The 19,942-nt window shown below is 40.5% G+C and overlaps 1 protein-coding gene across 3 annotated transcripts in view; it reads right to left on the bottom strand.

Annotated features, from left to right (window-relative positions):
* Positions 1-19,700, bottom strand: part of LOC126248386 (crossover junction endonuclease MUS81) — a 214,678-nt gene extending 194,978 nt beyond the window's left edge. For 2 of the 3 annotated variants that reach the window (XM_049949329.1, XM_049949328.1), the window contains exon 1: positions 19,498-19,700. In XM_049949329.1, coding sequence (XP_049805286.1) covers positions 19,498-19,638 — 141 coding nt within the window. In that variant the 5' untranslated portion in view covers positions 19,639-19,700. Of the gene's footprint in view, positions 1-12,117; positions 12,170-19,497 lie in introns of those variants that run through there. The other variant, XM_049949330.1, reaches the window with a different exon arrangement.
* Between the last annotated feature and the right edge of the window lie 242 nt (positions 19,701-19,942).

The raw sequence follows: 19,942 nt of genomic DNA, 5'->3' as shown, positions 1-19,942 counted from the left end.
TCTGTGATAAAATAGGATTCCACGTCTTACTTAAAGGAAAACCTTTATCTCTATTAATAATGTCATCAGACAGACGTATTTCAATTGAGTCTTTCAATACACAATCCCAGTAACGGGAAGCTGAGGCAATAATTTGCGTCTCATTATACGAAATATTGTGCCCTTCATTAAGACAGTGTTCAGCAACGGCTGATTTTTCCGGCTGGAGCAGACGTGTATGCCGTTGATGTTCCACACATCGATCTTGAACTGTACGAATAGTCTGTCCGATGTAGGCCTTTCCGCAGTGACAGGGAATCTTGTATACCCCAGGCTTCCTCAGTCCCAAATCATCTTTAACCGATCCAAGAAGGGATCTAGTTTTGGCCAAAGGCATAAGGACGCTTTTAATATCATATTTCCTGAGGATTCTTGAAGTTTTCGAAGAAATACTTCCCACGAAGGGTAAAAAAGCAACTGATTTGGAAGTGTCCACCGTTGGTACTTTTTACTCAGGTACCTTTAGAGGAGTCTCTTGCTAATTGGTCAGCTCTTGGATGACAAAACTAGTGAGCTGTGTCACCATGTATTGGCATCGACATATTTTTTATTTAAGGAAGCAATTTTTGAACAAACTGACGGTGTGGCTATGGGGAGTCCTCTTTCCCCTATTGTCGCCAATCTCTCTATGGAAGATTTTGAGCATATGGTACTTAGGACATCTTCTCTTAAACCAACATGTTTTTTTGTGATACGTGGATGATATTTTCATTGTTTGGCCACATGGAATGGAATCTCTTCATTGATTTTTAGATCATTTTAACTGCCTTCATCCACGAATCAAATTTACGATGGAAATTGAAAAAGATGGCAAATTGCCTTTTTTGGATGTCTTCGTACAAAAGAAAGAAAATGGGACTTTGGGACACAGTGTATACCGAAAATCTACGCACACGGATCGCTACCCCCATTCCACAAGTTGTCATCCACAACATCAACGCCTGGGAGTTTTACGCACACTGGTCAAGAGGGCTTATGTTGTTTCAGATTCCGTTAACTTGAAACAGGAGTTGGATCATCTTAAGGTTGTTTTGAGGCAGAATGGGTATTCTGATCACCAAATTACTCGTGCTTTTCAATTTGGACCCCCACGAGAACCAACGGTGGACACTTCCAAATCAGTTGCTTTTTTACCCTTCGTGGGAAGTATTTCTTCGAAAACTTCAAGAATCCTCAGGAAATATGATATTAAAAGCGTCCTTATGCCTTTGGCCAAAACTAGATCCCTTCTTGGATCGGTTAAAGATGATTTGGGACTGAGGAAGCCTGGGGTATACAAGATTCCCTGTCACTGCGGAAAGGCCTACATCGGACAGACTATTCGTACAGTTCAAGATCGATGTGTGGAACATCAACGGCATACACGTCTGCTCCAGCTGGAAAAATCAGCCGTTGCTGAACACTGTCTTAATGAAGGGCACAATATTTCGTATAATGAGACGCAAATTATTGCCTCAGCTTCCCGTTACTGGGATTGTGTATTGAAAGACTCAATTGAAATACGTCTGTCTGATGACATTATTAATAGAGATAAAGGTTTTCCTTTAAGTAAGACGTGGAATCCTATTTTATCACAGATAAAACAACAATGGTCTGGTTTCCGACTGTCTGCATTTTAATTTTGCGATTCCTCGCTTTTGACAGTTTTCACCGCTGGCGCTGCTGCAATTCTTCGCCTCACAGAGGGCAGCTCTTCCGTTGCTCGCGCACCCGCAACAGCCAGTACCCGCAGTATAAAGGAGCTGCCGAATCTGAGGTCTCTTCAGTTCCGGCGTGATTGTGCACTCAATCTCACCTGAAGATGGCGGCCAGATGGTCCGCGGAAATATCGTGTTGTTATCAGGACGATGGAACCTGGCTGCAAACCCGTGAAAATCATCATTATGAACACCTGCTTAATAGCCTGGTTGTCCATCTTTGGATCGAAATATATCAAGGAACCAATAGTTTGTTGGTAAATTTGTGCAGGTATGTGGCATTAGATGTCTATGCATAGGTAATGAAATCCAAATAAATAACGAGCCACCGATTTGCATATGCGGTGGTAGCACCCTATAGTGATCCAGATGGATTCCATAGGACTTACACCAGGAGAATTTGGTCCCAGAGACATCAACATGCATTCATGGTAATGCTGCTCAAATCACTGTAGCACAGTTCTGGCTCTGAGATATGGACAACTATACCGCTAAAAGGTGACATCGCTGTTGGGGAAGACATCAAGCATGAAGCGATGCAGGAGGTTCGCAGCTGTCAGCATGTCTTTGATTACCTACACAGGTCCCATGGACGCTTTGGAGAATGTCTCCCATAGCATAATACTGCTACCACCAGCCTAGGTCCATGGCGTGCTGCACATTTTGAGCAGCTGTTCACATCAATGACAGCATTTGTGGAGATGACCAGTGACCTAGTGTAGCAAACATGTGATTCACCCTAAGAGCCAACAGGTTTCCATTGATCGATGGTTGAATCCCAATGGTCCCATGGCCACTGCAGTTGTAATCTATGATGCCATTGAGTCAACATGTGAACATGGTGGCCTGCTGCGGAGCTCCATGTTCAATAATGTGTAATGAATGGTGTGCTCTAAAACACTTGTGTCTCCACCAGCATTGTGCTTTTTTGGCAGAGATGCCACAGATCACCATCTATCCTACTTTACAGAGCAGACAAGCCTCCAAATCCCACATTATGTGAAGAGTCGTGGACGTACAACCATTTAGTACCTAGTGGTAGTTTCATTGTCCTTCTACCTCTTTCAGTAGATGCTCACAACAGTAGCATGTGAACACTCGACCAACTTCTATGTTTTCGAGATACTTGTTCACAGGCTATGAGCAATAATAATCTGCCCTTCATCAGAGATGCTTATCTCAATGAAACCCATATCTTTGCTGTGGTGATGCACCATTATTGTCTGCTCCGCTTACATTCTTTTGTTACCGCATCACATGCCCGCAAAGCCACCTGGCCACAATCGATGTCGTGGTGGGCTACGGACATAATGTTTTGGCTTATCAGTGTACAGTTCCAGATGTTGTGAAACGAGAAATAGAATGGTATTCTCCACCCACCTTCCTGTAGATAGAAGGTTGTGACGAAGCAAGCTGGGATATCTTTACTTCCCCTCTTGTTCTGCCTCCTTAAAATTCGTTTTTGAATTAATTACCATTAACATACATGAGTATAATCTGCATTTTCAGCAAAGAGAAAAGTTGGCCCTCAGTTTTAAAGAATATAACACCAGATCTAATTTTGCACTTAGTTTTATGTATGTAATTGATTTTCTAATTTATTTCGACTATTTAATATCTTTTGTTATAGGGTGAAATCAGTAATGTTTTGTAACTTAAATTCTATTGTTGACGCATAAACAAATATAAATTCTGTACTAATTATAAACATTTGGAGGAACAACTGATAGTGTTCTTAAAGTATTTATTTGGCTCTATTTGAAAGCACATTAATTAATTCAAAAGTAATTAACAATTTTGTCAAAAGCATTGTTTGCATAACAATATTTGTTAATTTCATGATTTAAACAAATAATTTGGCCCGACTCTTGTAGTAGAAGAAACTGTTAAAAAGAACCAATTTTTCGATGTACTCAGTGAATTTAATGAGTTTTAATTGTAATTTCTATAAATTTAACTTAAAACAATGTGCAGTTTCAGTACCTACTAGTGTGAGGATATATAAGAGCTCGAATTTTGGTCAGTCCACGGCCGAGTTTTGGATGAGGAACCTGTGTTGTTTACAACAACAACAATACATCAACTTAAATGTGAAATAAGTATTACACCAATAGGCCGTGTGTTAAAATAATAACAGTGTCTGTTCAATATGTATCGTATCATTCTACAATAACTGTGAAATGTGTGGTTAGGTTTTTACTGTTTGTAGATGATCAACAGTAAACTATTGTAGCAGTATGTGGATGTTTGGAGGTAACCTATTAATGAGGCTTATCGAAAGTTAAACAATAGAGCACTGGCCATATATAACTGTGTATTATTGGGGGGTTGTGAAGAGTGAAAGTAAACAACTGTGAAACGCAACTGTGCACCTGTCGGCTACTATATTTATAGTAGTCAGTGTCGAAATTACAAATGCCATTTTTCAGCTAGTGTAGCAACGCAGTACATTGACACCGAGGGCAGTCAACAAGGAAATAAAGCAGGTGCACATCACAAGGTGGAGGGGTAATTGCCATATGCACATGCTAGTGTGAAGTGTGCAACTAGGTATTCAGCAAAAACATTTGTGAAAGTATGAATACTGTAATCTAAGATGATATCAGGAATACTTGTTACCAGTCGACAGCCATATGTACAACATAACTTGGGCCATAATTGTGAAGATGAGGCATGGATCCCTATGGTAGTGGCATTTGTGTAATTGTATGATTATTTGAAATTAGAAAAGTAGCCACAGTGCTAAGTAAATGAGAAGGGGAAAATCATTCGTGTATATTGATTATTTGTCATCAGAAACGCATGTTCAGAAAAAAAAAAGGAAAGTTTTTATTTAACCGTTTGCTTCTAAGAGCTTTATAGTTTCAATATTTAATGTAGTGATAAGTAATGTAATACATGATGGTTCAGTTCCTGCTCCTCTGCACCGATATGTTGCAATGACAATGGCCTACTAACAGCAACTGTAAGGTCTCTTAGAACATTTTAAGATGTTGCCAAATGTGCTCAACATGACGCTGATCAGAGATACTGTTTGTCATGAAATTTGTGCAGAATATAATAAAAGCAAGGAAATAGAATTTTCACACTATTCTTCCTGCTGCACAACAGAATGACAGTTATGAGCTGCTGGAACTCACGAAGATTACATCAAAGAACTTATGGACAGATCAAAGATTCCAGACATTTGTTCTGCATATGGGCTTTAAAAGTCCCCAGGTAAGGAAGAAAAGTATACTGTCAAACACCACCAATTCACAGCCTCAGTGATTCAGTATGAACTTTTATAATTTAACAATTGCTTTCAAGGGTCAAAACTAGCCAGTTGTGAGGTACAAATAAAAACAGGTAAAGAATGTTTTGTTTACAAACTGCCACCATGACTAGCAGCAAGATGACCAATGTAGGCTGAAACCACTATTGATTGTGATATAAAATGTGACTGCCTCAGAAATAAAAGGAAGTTCAAAATAAATTTCAATTTTTGATGAACACTTTTGAAGCTGCTGGAACCAGGTTTCAATACGTAAGAAATGCGTAAGGCTCTAGAAACTTATTCTTAAAAATTGGTAGGTTGGTTTGAGGAAATCTGAAGTATAAACAGCGGCACTCTCAGTTCTGCTGATAGTTCATTAAGTTGTGTGTTGTGTTTTGTTTTTATAGCAGACTTGCTTTTCAACATCAAATGTTTCATTTCATTGGTGAATCTACACTCATGTCTGGTATAGGATTATGGTTACTGTGTGACAACATGTTTAAAGCGTTGCACATTGAAACTGAAATAAGAGCAGTTAGTGACAATACTGAGACCTTCAAAAAGTCAGCAGTATTTTAACTACAATACTAGACAGTCTTGTCTCACTAGGGGTAAGATAGATACTGCCTACAGGAAAATTAAAGAGACCTTTGGAGAGAAGAGAACCACTTGTATGAATATCAAGAGCTCAGATGGCAACCCAGTTCTAAGCAAAGAAGGGAAGGCAGAAAGGTGGAAGGAGTATATAGAGGGTTTATACAAGGGCGATGTACTTGAGGACAGTATTATGGAAATGGAAGGGGATGTAGATGAAGATGAAATGGGAGATAAGATACTGCGTGAAGAGTTTGACAGAGCACTGAAAGACCTGAGTCGAAACAAAGCCCCAGGAGTAGACAACATTCCATTAGAATTACTGATGGCCTTGGGAGAGCCAGTCATGACAAAACTCTACCATCTGGTAAGCAAGATGTATGAGACAGGCGAAATACCCACAGACTTCAAGAAGAATATAATAATTCCAATCCCAAAGAAAGCAGGTGTTGACAGATGTGAAAATTACCGAACTATCAGTTTAATAAGTCACAGCTGCAAAATACTAACGCGAATTCTTTACAGACGAATGGAAAAACTGGTAGAAGCGGACCTCGGGGAAGATCAGTTTGGATTCCGTAGAAATGTTGGAACACGTGAGGCAATACTAACCTTACGACTTATCTTAGAAGAAAGATTAAGAAAAGGCAAACCTACGTTTCTAGCATTTGTAGACTTAGAGAAAGCTTTTGACAACGTTAACTGGAATACTCTCTTTCAAATTCTGAAGGTGGCAGGGGTAAAATACAGAGAGCGAAAGGCTATTTACAATTTGTACAGAAACCAGATGGCAGTTATAAGAGTCGAGGGGCATGAAAGGGAAGCAGTGGTTGGGAAAGGAGTGAGACAGGGTTGTAGCCTCTCCCCGATGTTATTCAATCTGTATATTGAGCAAGCAGTAAAGGAAACAAAAGAAAAATTCGGAGTAGGTATTAAAATTCATGGAGAAGAAGTAAAAACTTTGAGGTTTGCCGATGACATTGTAATTCTGTCAGAGACAGCAAAGGACTTGGAAGAGCAGTTGAACGGAATGGACAGCGTCTTGAAAGGAGGATATAAAATGAACATCAACAAAAGCAAAACGAGGATAATGGAATGTAGTCAAATTAAATCGGGTGATGCTGAGGGGATTAGATTAGGAAATGAGACACTTAAAGTAGTAAAGGAGTTTTGCTATTTGGGGAGTAAAATAACTGATGATGGTCGAAGTAGAGAGGATATAAAATGTAGACTGGTAATGGCAAGGAAAGCGTTTCTGAAGAAGGAAAATCTGTTAACATCGAGTATAGATTTAAGTGTCAGGAGGTCGTTTCTGAAAGTATTTGTATGGAGTGTAGCCATGTATGGAAGTGAAACATGGACGATAACCAGTTTGGACAAGAAGAGAATAGAAGCTTTCGAAATGTGGTGCTACAGAAGAATGCTGAAGATAAGGTGGGTAGATCACGTAACTAATGAGGAGGTATTGAATAGGATTGGGGAGAAGAGAAGTTTGTGGCACAACTTGACTAGAAGAAGGGATCGGTTGGTAGGACATGTTTTGAGGCATCAAGGGATCACAAATTTAGCATTGGAGGGCAGCGTGGAGGGTAAAAATCGTAGAGGGAGACCAAGAGATCAATACACTAAGCAGATTCAGAAGGATGTAGGTTGCAGTAGGTACTGGGAGATGAAGAAGCTTGCACAGGATAGAGTAGCATGGAGAGCTGCATCAAACCAGTCTCAGGACTGAAGACCACAACAACAACAACAACAACTAGACAGTGTGTTGCCTATCCTTCTCATTACTCTGACTGACTTTCCATGAATTATAGGAGCATCATTTTACTTGTTTACTGTTTCCCTGGAGTACTAACCCACACATCAAGACAGACTGAAAATAAAAAATAATAAAAAAAATGCCATTCTTACATGTTCTAAAGTTACACTGGTCATCAGTCTCCTGCATTGATACCTCACCGATGAGTGCCCATAAGCTCCACACATTAGTCTCCTCAATAGAAACTTTACCCTTAATAACCTAACTTATGTGTTCAACATAAAACTTCAAAGTTAGCTTCTTGTCTAGTATGTTGTATCAAAATTTTACATTTACTGTCTCTATACTGGTAGTTTTTGATAGGCTAAACCACATATTAGTGATCTTTTTTTTTTCATGTGGAAGTAAACTAATTGCATTAAGCCAAGAGGCTGTGCTTTATTTCACCAAATTCGTATTGCTTATAAGGCTCTCAAATACAAGATTTACATAAGGAAAAGTTTTATCATGGCTGTCTTTGCATCAGTGTTTTCGAGTAAGTCATTTATCTGTACAAAGAATATTATAAGTCATAATTTTGATCCTGTGTCAAATCTCCATTGGGTTTTGATAGTTCACTTCCGGCAACTCATAACCTCCTTTCACTTATAAAAATCTGATTCAATGGTTTTAGCCTGCTGCCACCAATTACACAGTGCTTTATTTTAGAGAACAAAATACACTCCTGGAAATGGAAAAAAGAACACATTGACACCGGTGTGTCAGACCCACCATACTTGCTCCGGACACTGCGAGAGGGCTGTACAAGCAATGATCACACGCACGGCACAGGGGACACACCAGGAACCGCGGTGTTGGCCGTCGAATGGCGCTAGCTGCGCAGCATTTGTGCACCGCCGCCGTCAGTGTCAGCCAGTTTGCCGTTGCATACGGAGCTCCATCGCAGTCTTTAACACTGGTAGCATGCCGCGACAGCGTGGACGTGAACCGTATGTGCAGTTGACGGACTTTGAGCGAGGGCGTATAGTGGGCATGCGGGAGGCCGGGTGGACGTACCGCCGAATTGCTCAACACGTGGGGCGTGAGGTCTCCAAAATACATCGATGTTGTCGCCAGTGGTCGGTGGAAGTTGCACGTGCCCGTCGACCTGGGACCGGACCGCAGCGACGCACGGATGCACGCCAAGACCGTAGGATCCTACGCAGTGCCGTAGGGGACCGCACCGCCACTTCCCAGCAAATTAGGGACACTGTTGCTCCTGGGGTATCGGCGAGGACCATTCGCAACCGTCTCCATGAAGCTGGGCTACGGTCCCGCACACCGTTAGGCCGTCTTCCGCTCACGCCCCAACATTGTGCAGCCCGCCTCCAGTGGTGTCGCGACAGGCATGAATGGAGGGACGAATGGAGACGTGTCGTCTTCAGCGATGAGAGTCGCTTCTGCCTTGGTGCCAGTGATGGTCGTATGCGTGTTTGGCGCCGTGCAGGTGAGCGCCACAATCAGGACTCCATACGACCGAGGCACACAGGGCCAACACCCGGCATCATGGTGTGGGGAGCGATCTCCTACACTGGCCGTACACCACTGGTGATCGTCGAGGGGACACTGAATAGTGCACGGTACATCCAAACCGTCATCGAACCCATCGTTCTACCATTCCTAGACCGGCAAGGGAACTTGCTGTTCCAACAGGACAATGCACGTCCGCATGTATCCCGTGCCACCCAACGTGCTCTAGAAGGTGTAAGTCAACTACCCTGGCCAGCAAGATCTCCGGATCTGTCCCCCATTGAGCATGTTTGGGACTGGATGAAGCGTCGTCTCACGCGGTCTGCACGTCCAGCACGAACGCTGGTCCAACTGAGGCGCCAGGTGGAAATGGCATGGCAAGCCGTTCCACAGGACTACATCCAGCATCTCTACGATCGTCTCCATGGGAGAATAGCAGCCTGCATTGCTGCGAAAGGTGGATATACACTGTACTAGTGCCGACATTGTGCATGCTCTGTTGCCTGTGTCTATGTGCCTGTGGTTCTGTCAGTGTGATCATGTGATGTATCTGACCCCAGGAATGTGTCAATAAAGTTTCCCCTTCCTGGGACAATGAATTCACGGTGTTCTTATTTCAATTTCCAGGAGTGTAGAACAATCACCAAGCTTAAAGTCATTACTTAGATCATGAGATGTTACATATGTACCAGCATAAAATTTGCTGATAAAAGTTCTGGGAAATACGGAAACGTCCGATCCCACCCGTCGGCTTTGACCCATGACGTCACAAATATGGCGGAAACGACCATAAATGACAATTCCAATATGGCGGATATAAAATCGTTGCATACGTATCATAAAGACGAAAATACATCGAAAAACAAACACATACATTTCACAAAAAGCCTAATGACTCTAATGGGACAAGCGTGGGAAGTTGGGGGTTTTTGGGTGGGGAGAAACTAAATATAAACAAATTTAGCCACCCACCCCCATACAAAACCAAGCAAAACGACAAAAAAAATCGACATGACAAAACTCACCAAATACCACAAAACACATTAATATCTGGAATCGGACACTTCCCTTGACCTATATAGTTCTACAGCAGCTCCCGATCCCATAAATTGGGACCGAACACTTCCCTTGACCTATACAGCTCAACAGCAGCTCCCGATCCAATCTCCCAATACAAAAACCAAAATGCACCGCCAAACATTACAACAAACACTTCCCTTGACTTACTCAGATCTACAGCAGCTCCCGATCCCATAAATTGGGATCGAACACTTCCCTTGACCTATATAGCTCAACAGCAGCTCCCAATCCCATCTCCCATTACAAAAACCAACATACTCTACCAAACATTGAGATTGAACACTTCCCTCCAACTATATAGCTCAACAGCAGCTCCCAATCCCATAAATTAGGATCGACCACTACCCTTGACCTATGTAACTCAAAAACATCTTCAAATACGAATACCAACCTTCACAGCCACAAATTTCAATGAAACACTTCCCTATACCCCAATACACAACACATACACCAAAAACAAAAAAATGAGAACTTACCACAAGAAAGTTCCAGCCCCACAAACTAGATTGGCCACCACAATCACACACACACACACACACACACACACACACACACACACACACACACACACACCAACGGAAAAATACTGAACCAAAAGAAAAACCCAACCCACCCACACCTCAACCCCCTCCCCCCCCCCCGACCCCAAAATAAAAAACCCACAAACAAAAACCAAATGCAACATAAAAATCATCTCAATCACACACTGCAACTCAACAAAAACTTCAACAAAATAGATCCTCCACAACTAAAACAAAAAATAAACACACTCCCCCTCTCCCCCCCCCCACCTTAACAAACACTATACAACAAAATAAATCACCCACCCCACCCTGAACCACAGCCACCCACCCACCTACCCAGCCCACCCTAACCAACCACTTTCGGCCTATACATTTTACCCACAGCCCTTAAGAAAACCCAAACAATACAACAGCCCTCTGGGACACTCTTCCGCCAACAGTACTCATCTAAATGAAACTGAAGGTTGGAAGAGCGCCTCTTCCCCCTCCCAAGAACTGACTTAACCGCCCCCCACATCCCCTCTATTGTATTAGTACAAGCCCCTGTCTCATAATTCTTAAACTCTAAACTATGGTTCACTACTAAATGATTAAATCCCCTCTCACCCAACCCCCTATAAGAAGAAAAAGCATCAGAAACTATTGTGGACCCCAGCTCTATATATTCCTCAATTAACCCCACTAATTCAGTCTTCGACCTCCCTTCCACAACCCTAAAAACACATTCGGAACCCCCACCTCCCGGAACAACAGCCCCCCACACCCAAAGACCAGCCACAGACTTCCCCCTCCCATACTTCCTTTTCCCAAACTGTGACTCGTCCACCTCCACAACAACCCCATGCCCCCCCAACTTACCCCTGTACTTAATAAATTCCGAACACACTTCACGACAAAAGGAATACCAATCTAAAACATTCCTCTCACTCACACCAGTCTCATGCGCGCAAAAACTCTGTGGGGATCTATAACAAAAATAATATGTAACAAGCACAATCTCACGCATGCCCAACCTAGACTTCTCGAACGAGGTACCGCGCCGTATGGAACGCCATATGTCATCTTTGCGACAGCGCCACATGTAACCGTCCCTGGTCCGAGAGGCCGGAACTTTAACCAATTTCATTGGTTCACGGCACACACCGCACTTCACCACCTCGGCAATTAAGCCAAAAAGCTGTAGGAATTTAATCAGCTCTAAAGCTGTGTCCCCCATCATAGCCCTCAACCGAGAACTATTAATCTTGTCTTTCATATCCATTCCTGAACAAAAAACCACAACCGATTACACTTAATAACAAACCCACCCGACGTACAGCAATCATCCACTACATTAACCTTCACACAAAACCGTTAACTCACTGATACAAATTCCGCTTCAAAAATACGCAAGCAGCACTCACCACTGAGCAACAGCAAACTGAGCCCAACACACCAAACAAACGAAAACCATGAACATACCACCAGAGGGCACAACAAACCACAACACGACGACATCTACAAACACGCCACACTCACAAACCAAACTCCGCGCCGTAATGACGTCACACACCACAACACCCTTACGTCACGGGTCAAAGCCGACGCGCGAGATCGGACGCTTCTGTCGACCCAAAGTTCTGTCACCATGAGTTCTATGGCAGATACAGTTGACCTTACCTTTCCACAGCTGAACTGTGAGGTGCTTAACATCATATTCACACCAAGGAACTTGTACATTTGCTGATACATGCTGCTTTTAGAGACTCTGAGTAGTGTTGAAATTAGTGAAATCCATCTGTAATTAGCAGCTTCGCCTTGGGTGTGTTTAGGAAATCAGATAAGGCACATTGTACAAGACATAACTTTATAAAATTCATAATACAAGTTTATATGCCAACTGGCTCTGCAGATGAAGAAGAGATTGAAATAATGTATGATGAGACAAAAGAAATTATTCAGGTAGTTAAGGGGGAGGAATATTTAACTGTGATGGGGCACTGGAAATCAATAGTAGGGAAAGGAAGAGAATGTCAAATAGTATGTGAATATGGACTGTGGGAAAGGAATATAACAGGAAGTCACCTGGTAGAATTTTACACAGAGCATAATTTAGTCATCAACAACACTTGGTTTAAGGATCATGAAAGAAGGTTGTATACATGGAAGAGACCTGGAGACAACTGAAAATTTCAGACTGATTACATAATGATAAGACAGAGATTTCGGAACCAGATTTTAAAGTGTATGACATTTCCTAGGGCAGATGTGAACTGACCACAATTTATTGGTTACAAACTGTAAATTAAAACTGAAGAAATTGCAAAAAGGTTTGACATTAAGGAGATGGTACCTGGACAAGTTGAACCAGAGGTTGTTGAGTGTATCAGAGGGAGCATTAGGCAATGAATGACAAACACTAGAAAGAAATACAGTACAAAATGAATGGACAGCTTTGAGAGGATCAAAGAAGTAAAAGGACAAGACCTAGTAGAAATCCCTGGATATCACATACGGTTCTGGATAACAGATGAAATGAGACAATACAAAAATGCACCAAATGATTCAGACAAAAGGGAATACAAACTTCTAAAAAATGAGGTTGATAGGAAATGCAAAATGATTAATCAGGAATGACTAAAGGACAAATGTAAGTCTACAGAAACATGTATATAAGGGAAAGATACAAAATGCCTATAGAAAAATTAAAAGAGACATTTAGAGAAAAGAGAAGCAGCCATATGAATATTAAGTGCTCAGATGGAAAACCTACGCAAAGAAAGGAAAGGTGGAAGGAGAATATAAAGGGTGTCCCAGGAGGAACAATCAATATTCAATACACAACAGGAATGATCATTTGAAGCAAAACAACTTATTATGGACATATGGTGTACTCTGAATGGTTTCCAAGATAGATCACGTTTAACATACATCATTGTTTATTTTCTGTATTATTCAATACATCGTCAGGTTTACACATGCACAAGATAGTAAATATTACAAAACACACTTTACAAAGTATCAATTGAAAAATACCTATTTTTGACACATTCATGTCTAAGCATTATCATTAACATCATATTACAGCTGTTGTACAATTCACAATAAATGTCCCTGCACAAGTTATTGCTATATGTTAAGAAGAAAAATGGGAACTTGGAAGAGTACCGGTTTCACACAGTGTACTGAAGCTCAGGTAAACACTATGATCTGGAATTCAACACATGAGGAAGCATCGATACTATTCTTCGACAGCAGCAAGAACACTACCATTGTGGAAGCCGTGAACATACACTATCTCAGTCTATTCTTCATTAGTGTAGGTGTGTGGCATTTTAGCCAGCACTTGTACAAGCACAGTTAACCAACGCTTCTATTAGATACACTGTCAGTCCTTCACACTACTTCATACACAACGCAACATGGTCAACTATGTGTTCAACAGGCGAGTTTAAGGGCAGAAAGGCATCCCAAGCAGAGAGAAACTGAAAGCGACAAGGTAGATTGTGCTAGAATAAAATGTCAAACAAGTTGGATTGGTACTAAACGTGTGCACACCACTAGTCCAAAAACAAATTCACATTATATGTGTTCTATTTTGGAAACCATTTGGAATAGGGCATATGCCCTTATGAAGTTTTTTTTGTTTCACATGAGCACTCTTGTCTTATCCCCGAATATTGACCATTTGTCCTGGGGCACACTGTAGATGGGCTATACAAGTGAAATGCACTTTAAGGCAATATTATAGATAGAGAAGAGGACATAGCTGAAGATGAGATGGGATATATGATTGCAAGAAGAATTTAACAGAGCACTGAAAGACTTAAGTCAAAATAGGGCCCCTAGAGTAGTCAACATGCTCTCAGAACTGCTGATATCCTTGGGAGGGCCAGCCATAACAAAACTATTCCACCTGTTATGCAAGATGTATGTGACAGGTGATATCCTCAGACTTCAATATGACTAATAAATTCCAATTTAAAAAACGCAGCATGAATGTTGCTGGACTAGTCACACTGGAAGAATACTAACACGACTTATTTACAGAAGAATGAAAAAACTGGTAGAAGCCAACCTTGGAGAAGATCAGTTTGGGTTCCGGAGAATTGTAGGAACATGTGAGGTAATACTAACTGTACAACTTCTCCTAGAAGATACATTGAGGAAAGGCAAACCTACATTAATAGCTTTTACAAACTCGCAGAAAGCTTTTGGCAATGTCAGCTGCAATACACTCTCTGAAATTCTGAAGACAGCAGGAGTAAAATACAGGGAGCAAAGGTTTACACACAACTTGTACAGAAACCTGACAGCAGTTATAAGAGTCGAGGAGCATGAAAGGAACACAGTGCTTGTGAAGGGAGTAAGGTAGGGTTATAGCATATTCCAGGCATTATTCGGTCTATACATTAACCAAGCAGTAAAGGAAACAAAGAAAAATTTCAAGACGGAATTAAAGTTCAGAAAGAACTTGCCCATGACATTGTAACTCTGCCGAGGCACCAAAAGATTTGCAAGAGCAGTGGGACAGAATGGACAGTGTCTTGAAAGGAGGATATAAGGTGAACATCAACAAAAGCAAATTGAGGATGATGGAATGTGGTCAAATTATATCACGCAATGCTGACACATTATATCTGGAGATGAGACACTAAAAGTAGTTCATGAATTTAGCTGTCTGGGTAGTAAAATAACAGATGTGGCGAAAGTAGAGAGGGTATAGCACGTAGACTGGCAATAGCAAGAAAAGCACTTCTGAACAAGATAGATTTGTTAGCATCAAACACAGACACAAGTGTTAAGAAGTATTTTCTGGAGGTATTTCACTGGAGTGAAGCCTTGAACGGAAGTTATATGTAGACAATAAACAGTTCACACAAGGAAAGAATAGAAGCTTTTGAGATGTGGTGTTACAGAAGAACACTGAAGACTTGATGGGTACATCACGTAACCAATGAGGAGATACAGAACAGAACTCTGAAGAAAAAAAAAATTGTGGGATAACTTGACTAAAAGAAGGGATCAGGTGATAGGGCACATTCAGAGACATGAAGGAATCACCAATTTAGTATTCAACCATCAAAACATTGACAAACAGTGCTGAAACTAGTGAACTTTCTGATCCAGACATGAAAACAACAATTAATAGTGTGGAAGTAAACAATCACAATCAACAGTACAATGCATCATTCTCGCTGAATTACTTGGGAAACTGTAATAAAGATACTATGGAAAGCTGCATTACACTGTCTTTTTTAAGTACACATGCTTTTCAGATCACTAAAGTTGGTGTACACAAGAGTTCAAATGTTACTGATAATCCTCATAAATCAGCTGACTCCTCAAAAGAAAACTGGCAACAGGTACACAAAAAGAAAATGCAAAGACTTTCCAGAACATCTCAGACAATAATAACAAAGGAACAACAAGTATTATAAGCACCGATAAAGAACTGAATATCTTTTGTGGAGAGAAGGAGGCCTGGTTCCATTTGGGCAGAGTAAAAAGTAGTACAAAGGCCAAAAATTTACCTTCTTTCATGGAAAAGTGTTTCCCAGACCACAAGAACTTTGTAGTTGAGAAACTAAGCAAAAGGGATTTGACTGCAGTTTTAAACTAGGTGTTGACTGTGTACTACAGGATAAATTAATGGATCCTTCTGTGTGGCCTAAAATGTAGTAATAAGGTGTTTTTTATTCAGGAGGAAGTACAGGTCTTAAATTCCATAATTGTTCCAGAAGAAAATATGTTTGTTGTAGCAAGTGTAAATATCGAGTATCTCAAAACAAAAATGAACAATTTAACCATCTCCGAAGACTAAGTCAAACCAGATGTTTTGTGCATCAGTGAACACTGGCTAGCTGAGCAGGAAGGGGATTATTAGAGACATGTGGAGTATTTTGAAACAAGTGCATTGTGTCGTAAAACAGTTACTCATGGTGAACTATGTGTCTATGCAAATCTTTGTGTTCAGGAAGTTGACCTAAAGAAGTTTTGTGTTGACCTGGATTTACAGTTGGCTGAATTAAAACCGTGTGATGTAATTTTGGTTTTTGAGTCCATGTACCATGCAACTGGTGGAGACTTTGATAATTTTCTCACCAAGATGAACAGCTGCTTGTACTACCTAATGCACATAAATTCAAAAATTATGTTGCATGGTGACTTAAATATACATTAAAAAGAAGACAGTACTAAGGAGAAAACATTCAAGTACTTGATTAGTAGCTATGGTTGGTATGTAGCTAACCATGTAACAACAACAGGAAAAGCTTGCCTCGACACTGTCGTCACCAACCTAAACACCTGGAACTAAAAAATAAGTGTGGTGAATCCATCAATATCAGATCATGATGCATTAATTGTCCACCTAAATAGTCAAAGGAACCTTCACAGAAAAGCCAGTATGTGGTATTCTGACTATACCTTCAGTAAAGGAATTATAATGGAGGAAGAAATGAACGTCTTCAAAAATGTGCTTGCCAGGATCGATGCACTTGTTCTGAAAGGTTCACAGGGGAGTTTCTGTAAAGTTTGGAAGGTAGGAGACGAGGAACTGGCAGAAGTAAAGTTGTAAGGACAGGGCATGAGTCGTGCTTGGGTAGCTCAGATGGTAGAGCAATTGCCCCCAAAAGGCAAAGGTCCCAAGTTCAAGTCTCAGTCCGACACACAGTTTTAATCTGTCACAAATTTTCATATCAGCACGCACTCCGTTGCAGAGTGAAAATCTCATTCTGGATTAGCATAGTTGCACCGTGACAATGTGGAACAAAGTGAAAAGTGTGAAAGGTTTTAAATACACTGTCAGTGCAGATATATATGACATGTCATGTGCTGTTCTGGAGGATACTGTATCTGAGAGTGCTGAACCTTTGGCTGCTCTCATTAACCAATGTCTTGAATTTGGTACTTTTCCAGACATCTTAAAACTGGCAAAGACCGCACCAGTGCACAAAAAAGGTGATTGTAACAATCCATTCACATATACACCAATTTCTATAACCCTTATAATAGCAAAAGTGATTGATACTGTAATGAAGAACCAACTGTTATTATGTCGAAGACGACAAGCTCTTCCTGGATAACCAACATGGATTTAGAGATGGCTTAGATTATAAGAGATAAATATACATTTACTGCAGTGCTTAATGTAATAACAAAAACAATGGAAGCATTTGAAGAAAAGAACTGCATAGCTTTAATTCTTTGTGATACAAGCAAGGCATCTCATTGCATCTCTCACAAGGTACTGCTAAAAAAACTAAATTCTTATGGTATGAACGTATAATTTTTGAGACTCTGTCATCTTATCTAAGCCTTCTGCTGTTTTTAATGTTTGTCAATGACTTAAGTTGTGATGGTCATACCTTGCTCTTTGCAGATGATACAACATTAATAACTAAGGGTAGAAATTCAGCTGAGGCACTAAAAGATGCTAAAATTTTGTTTCAAGTAGCCAAAAAGTGGTTGAAAAAATGAAGATACAAACCAGAAAATGTTATGCAGCCTTGGTGATTGTGGACCCATAGCAAATGTTTATAGTGTCAAACTCCTAGGAATCACAACTGACAATAAGCTGACATAGACCAAACACACGTGCACAACATGTTCTAAGCTGTCATGAGTAATTTATCTCCTCAGAAAGTTGAAATATATGACAACAGCACAGTACTTAATCACAATATATTATGCACTATTCCACAGCCACAGCATGTATGGATTGCTACTGTGGGACACACTACCAGAAGAAAAAACATACTGCTCCTATAAAGGAAGGCTGTACAAATAATATCTTCTAGCAAGAAATTTAATGACTGCAGACCCATTTTAAAGCACCTGGGAATCATCACAATATTTAGACAGTATGTATTCAACTCCTTTGTCTATAAAAAGGAAATCAAGGAGCCTTCTGCAAGAGACAATAGATTCACAACAACAGCACCTGAAATAAGGCTAAAATAGATATTCCAAGGTGTTGCCTAAGTAAGACACTGAAGAGTTTTCTCACAGCAGCCCTGAAGCTGTTCTAACTACCTATCACTAGATGTTCGAACACTGCCACTGAGGATGTTCAGAGCTAGACTGACATGTGTACTCAAGCAACAGCCACTGTATTCTACGAATTTTTTCTACAAGTGGAATAGTACACTGATCAACATGATTCCATCACATGTGGAGTCAAAAACTGGAAACTCTAAAGTGTTGTTTATAACCACTGTTTATGACATCAGTATTGTCGGATGCTTCTTGTCTGTTATCTTAGTTTCAGTGGTGGTTTTAACATATAATCACTAGGATGTGACGCAATCTGTCTGGCCGTGGCTCGTGATCGATCTTGACTTTTTAATAATACTGGTATTAGAGGGAAGTGGGTGGGATAAGAATTCTAGAGGGAGACCAAGACGTGAACTGAGTAAGCTGGTTCAAAAGGATGTAGGTTGCAGAAGTTATTTGGAGATAATACAGGCTTGCACAGGATAGAATAGTGTGGAGAGCTGCATCAAACCAGTCTTCGGGTTGAAGACCACAAGAACATGTTAATAACGGTGCCTCAGTATAGTATACTACTTCTTTCAGTAGGTTATTTTAGGTCAATGGAAGTATCTGATTCCTATTTTCGTTTACTAGTCTGCGGAGAGAGTTTTTAAAATTCATACATTTCATGCTGTGTACAAGTTTAAACCACCATACTCGTGTATTACAGGAATCGTGACTATAAGTGGGTAGAAATGCAATTCTGTATCAAATATCGCTCATCTTTAGACATGGAGGTTTAAGGAAAACCACTATTTCTTCGTTGTTGCAGCTTTACTGTGGTTATGAACAAAACTGTTAAATAAAACTTAAACCTCAAGTCACACAACCTTCGGATAAACCACAAAACAAAGAGCAAGTAGGCCTAACGGTAGTTTTGTTCGTACAGAAAGACAAACGACCACAAACCATACACGCATATAGCACTCTTCCTGTTTTATGCAACAATTTCCTGAGGTGCTACATTATCTCCACAAGTTTCACAGATGTGTGTTTAAAATCAAGTTCCAGAAGATCACTTACTTTGGCATAGCAATACTGTATGTCTGAACCTCGCTCGCGAGCTTCATTTTGCCATTCTTTCAACCACTTTTCAAACAAAGGATTCGGATGCTTTATCTTCTTTTTAATCCTCTTCCGGGATGACTGAGCTCCTATATCCATTTTATATAACTGTTATTACTTTATACACAACACTTCCTACAACACTGCTACAGTAAACACAAACTGCGCCAAATATTTGAATCAATATGCTATATCGATAGATATATCGAAAATCGATACTTATAATTACAAAAACATAACTTCCATCATCTATATACAGTAGCGGATTTACATATAGGCACACTGGGCACGGACTTACGGGGCTTAAGGGGAGCGGAATTTCTGCTCTGGACACATTTCAACATTTTACATTTTAAAATAACTGCGCTTAAAAACGACAAAAAATTTTAATGTCGTTAAACAA

The sequence above is a fragment of the Schistocerca nitens genome, chromosome 3 (genome assembly GCF_023898315.1).
Source record: "Schistocerca nitens isolate TAMUIC-IGC-003100 chromosome 3, iqSchNite1.1, whole genome shotgun sequence".
NCBI classification, from domain to species: Eukaryota; Metazoa; Arthropoda; class Insecta; order Orthoptera; family Acrididae; genus Schistocerca; species Schistocerca nitens.
The sequence above is the reverse complement of the archived record's forward strand: the minus strand, read 5'-3'. Positions and strand labels throughout refer to the sequence as shown.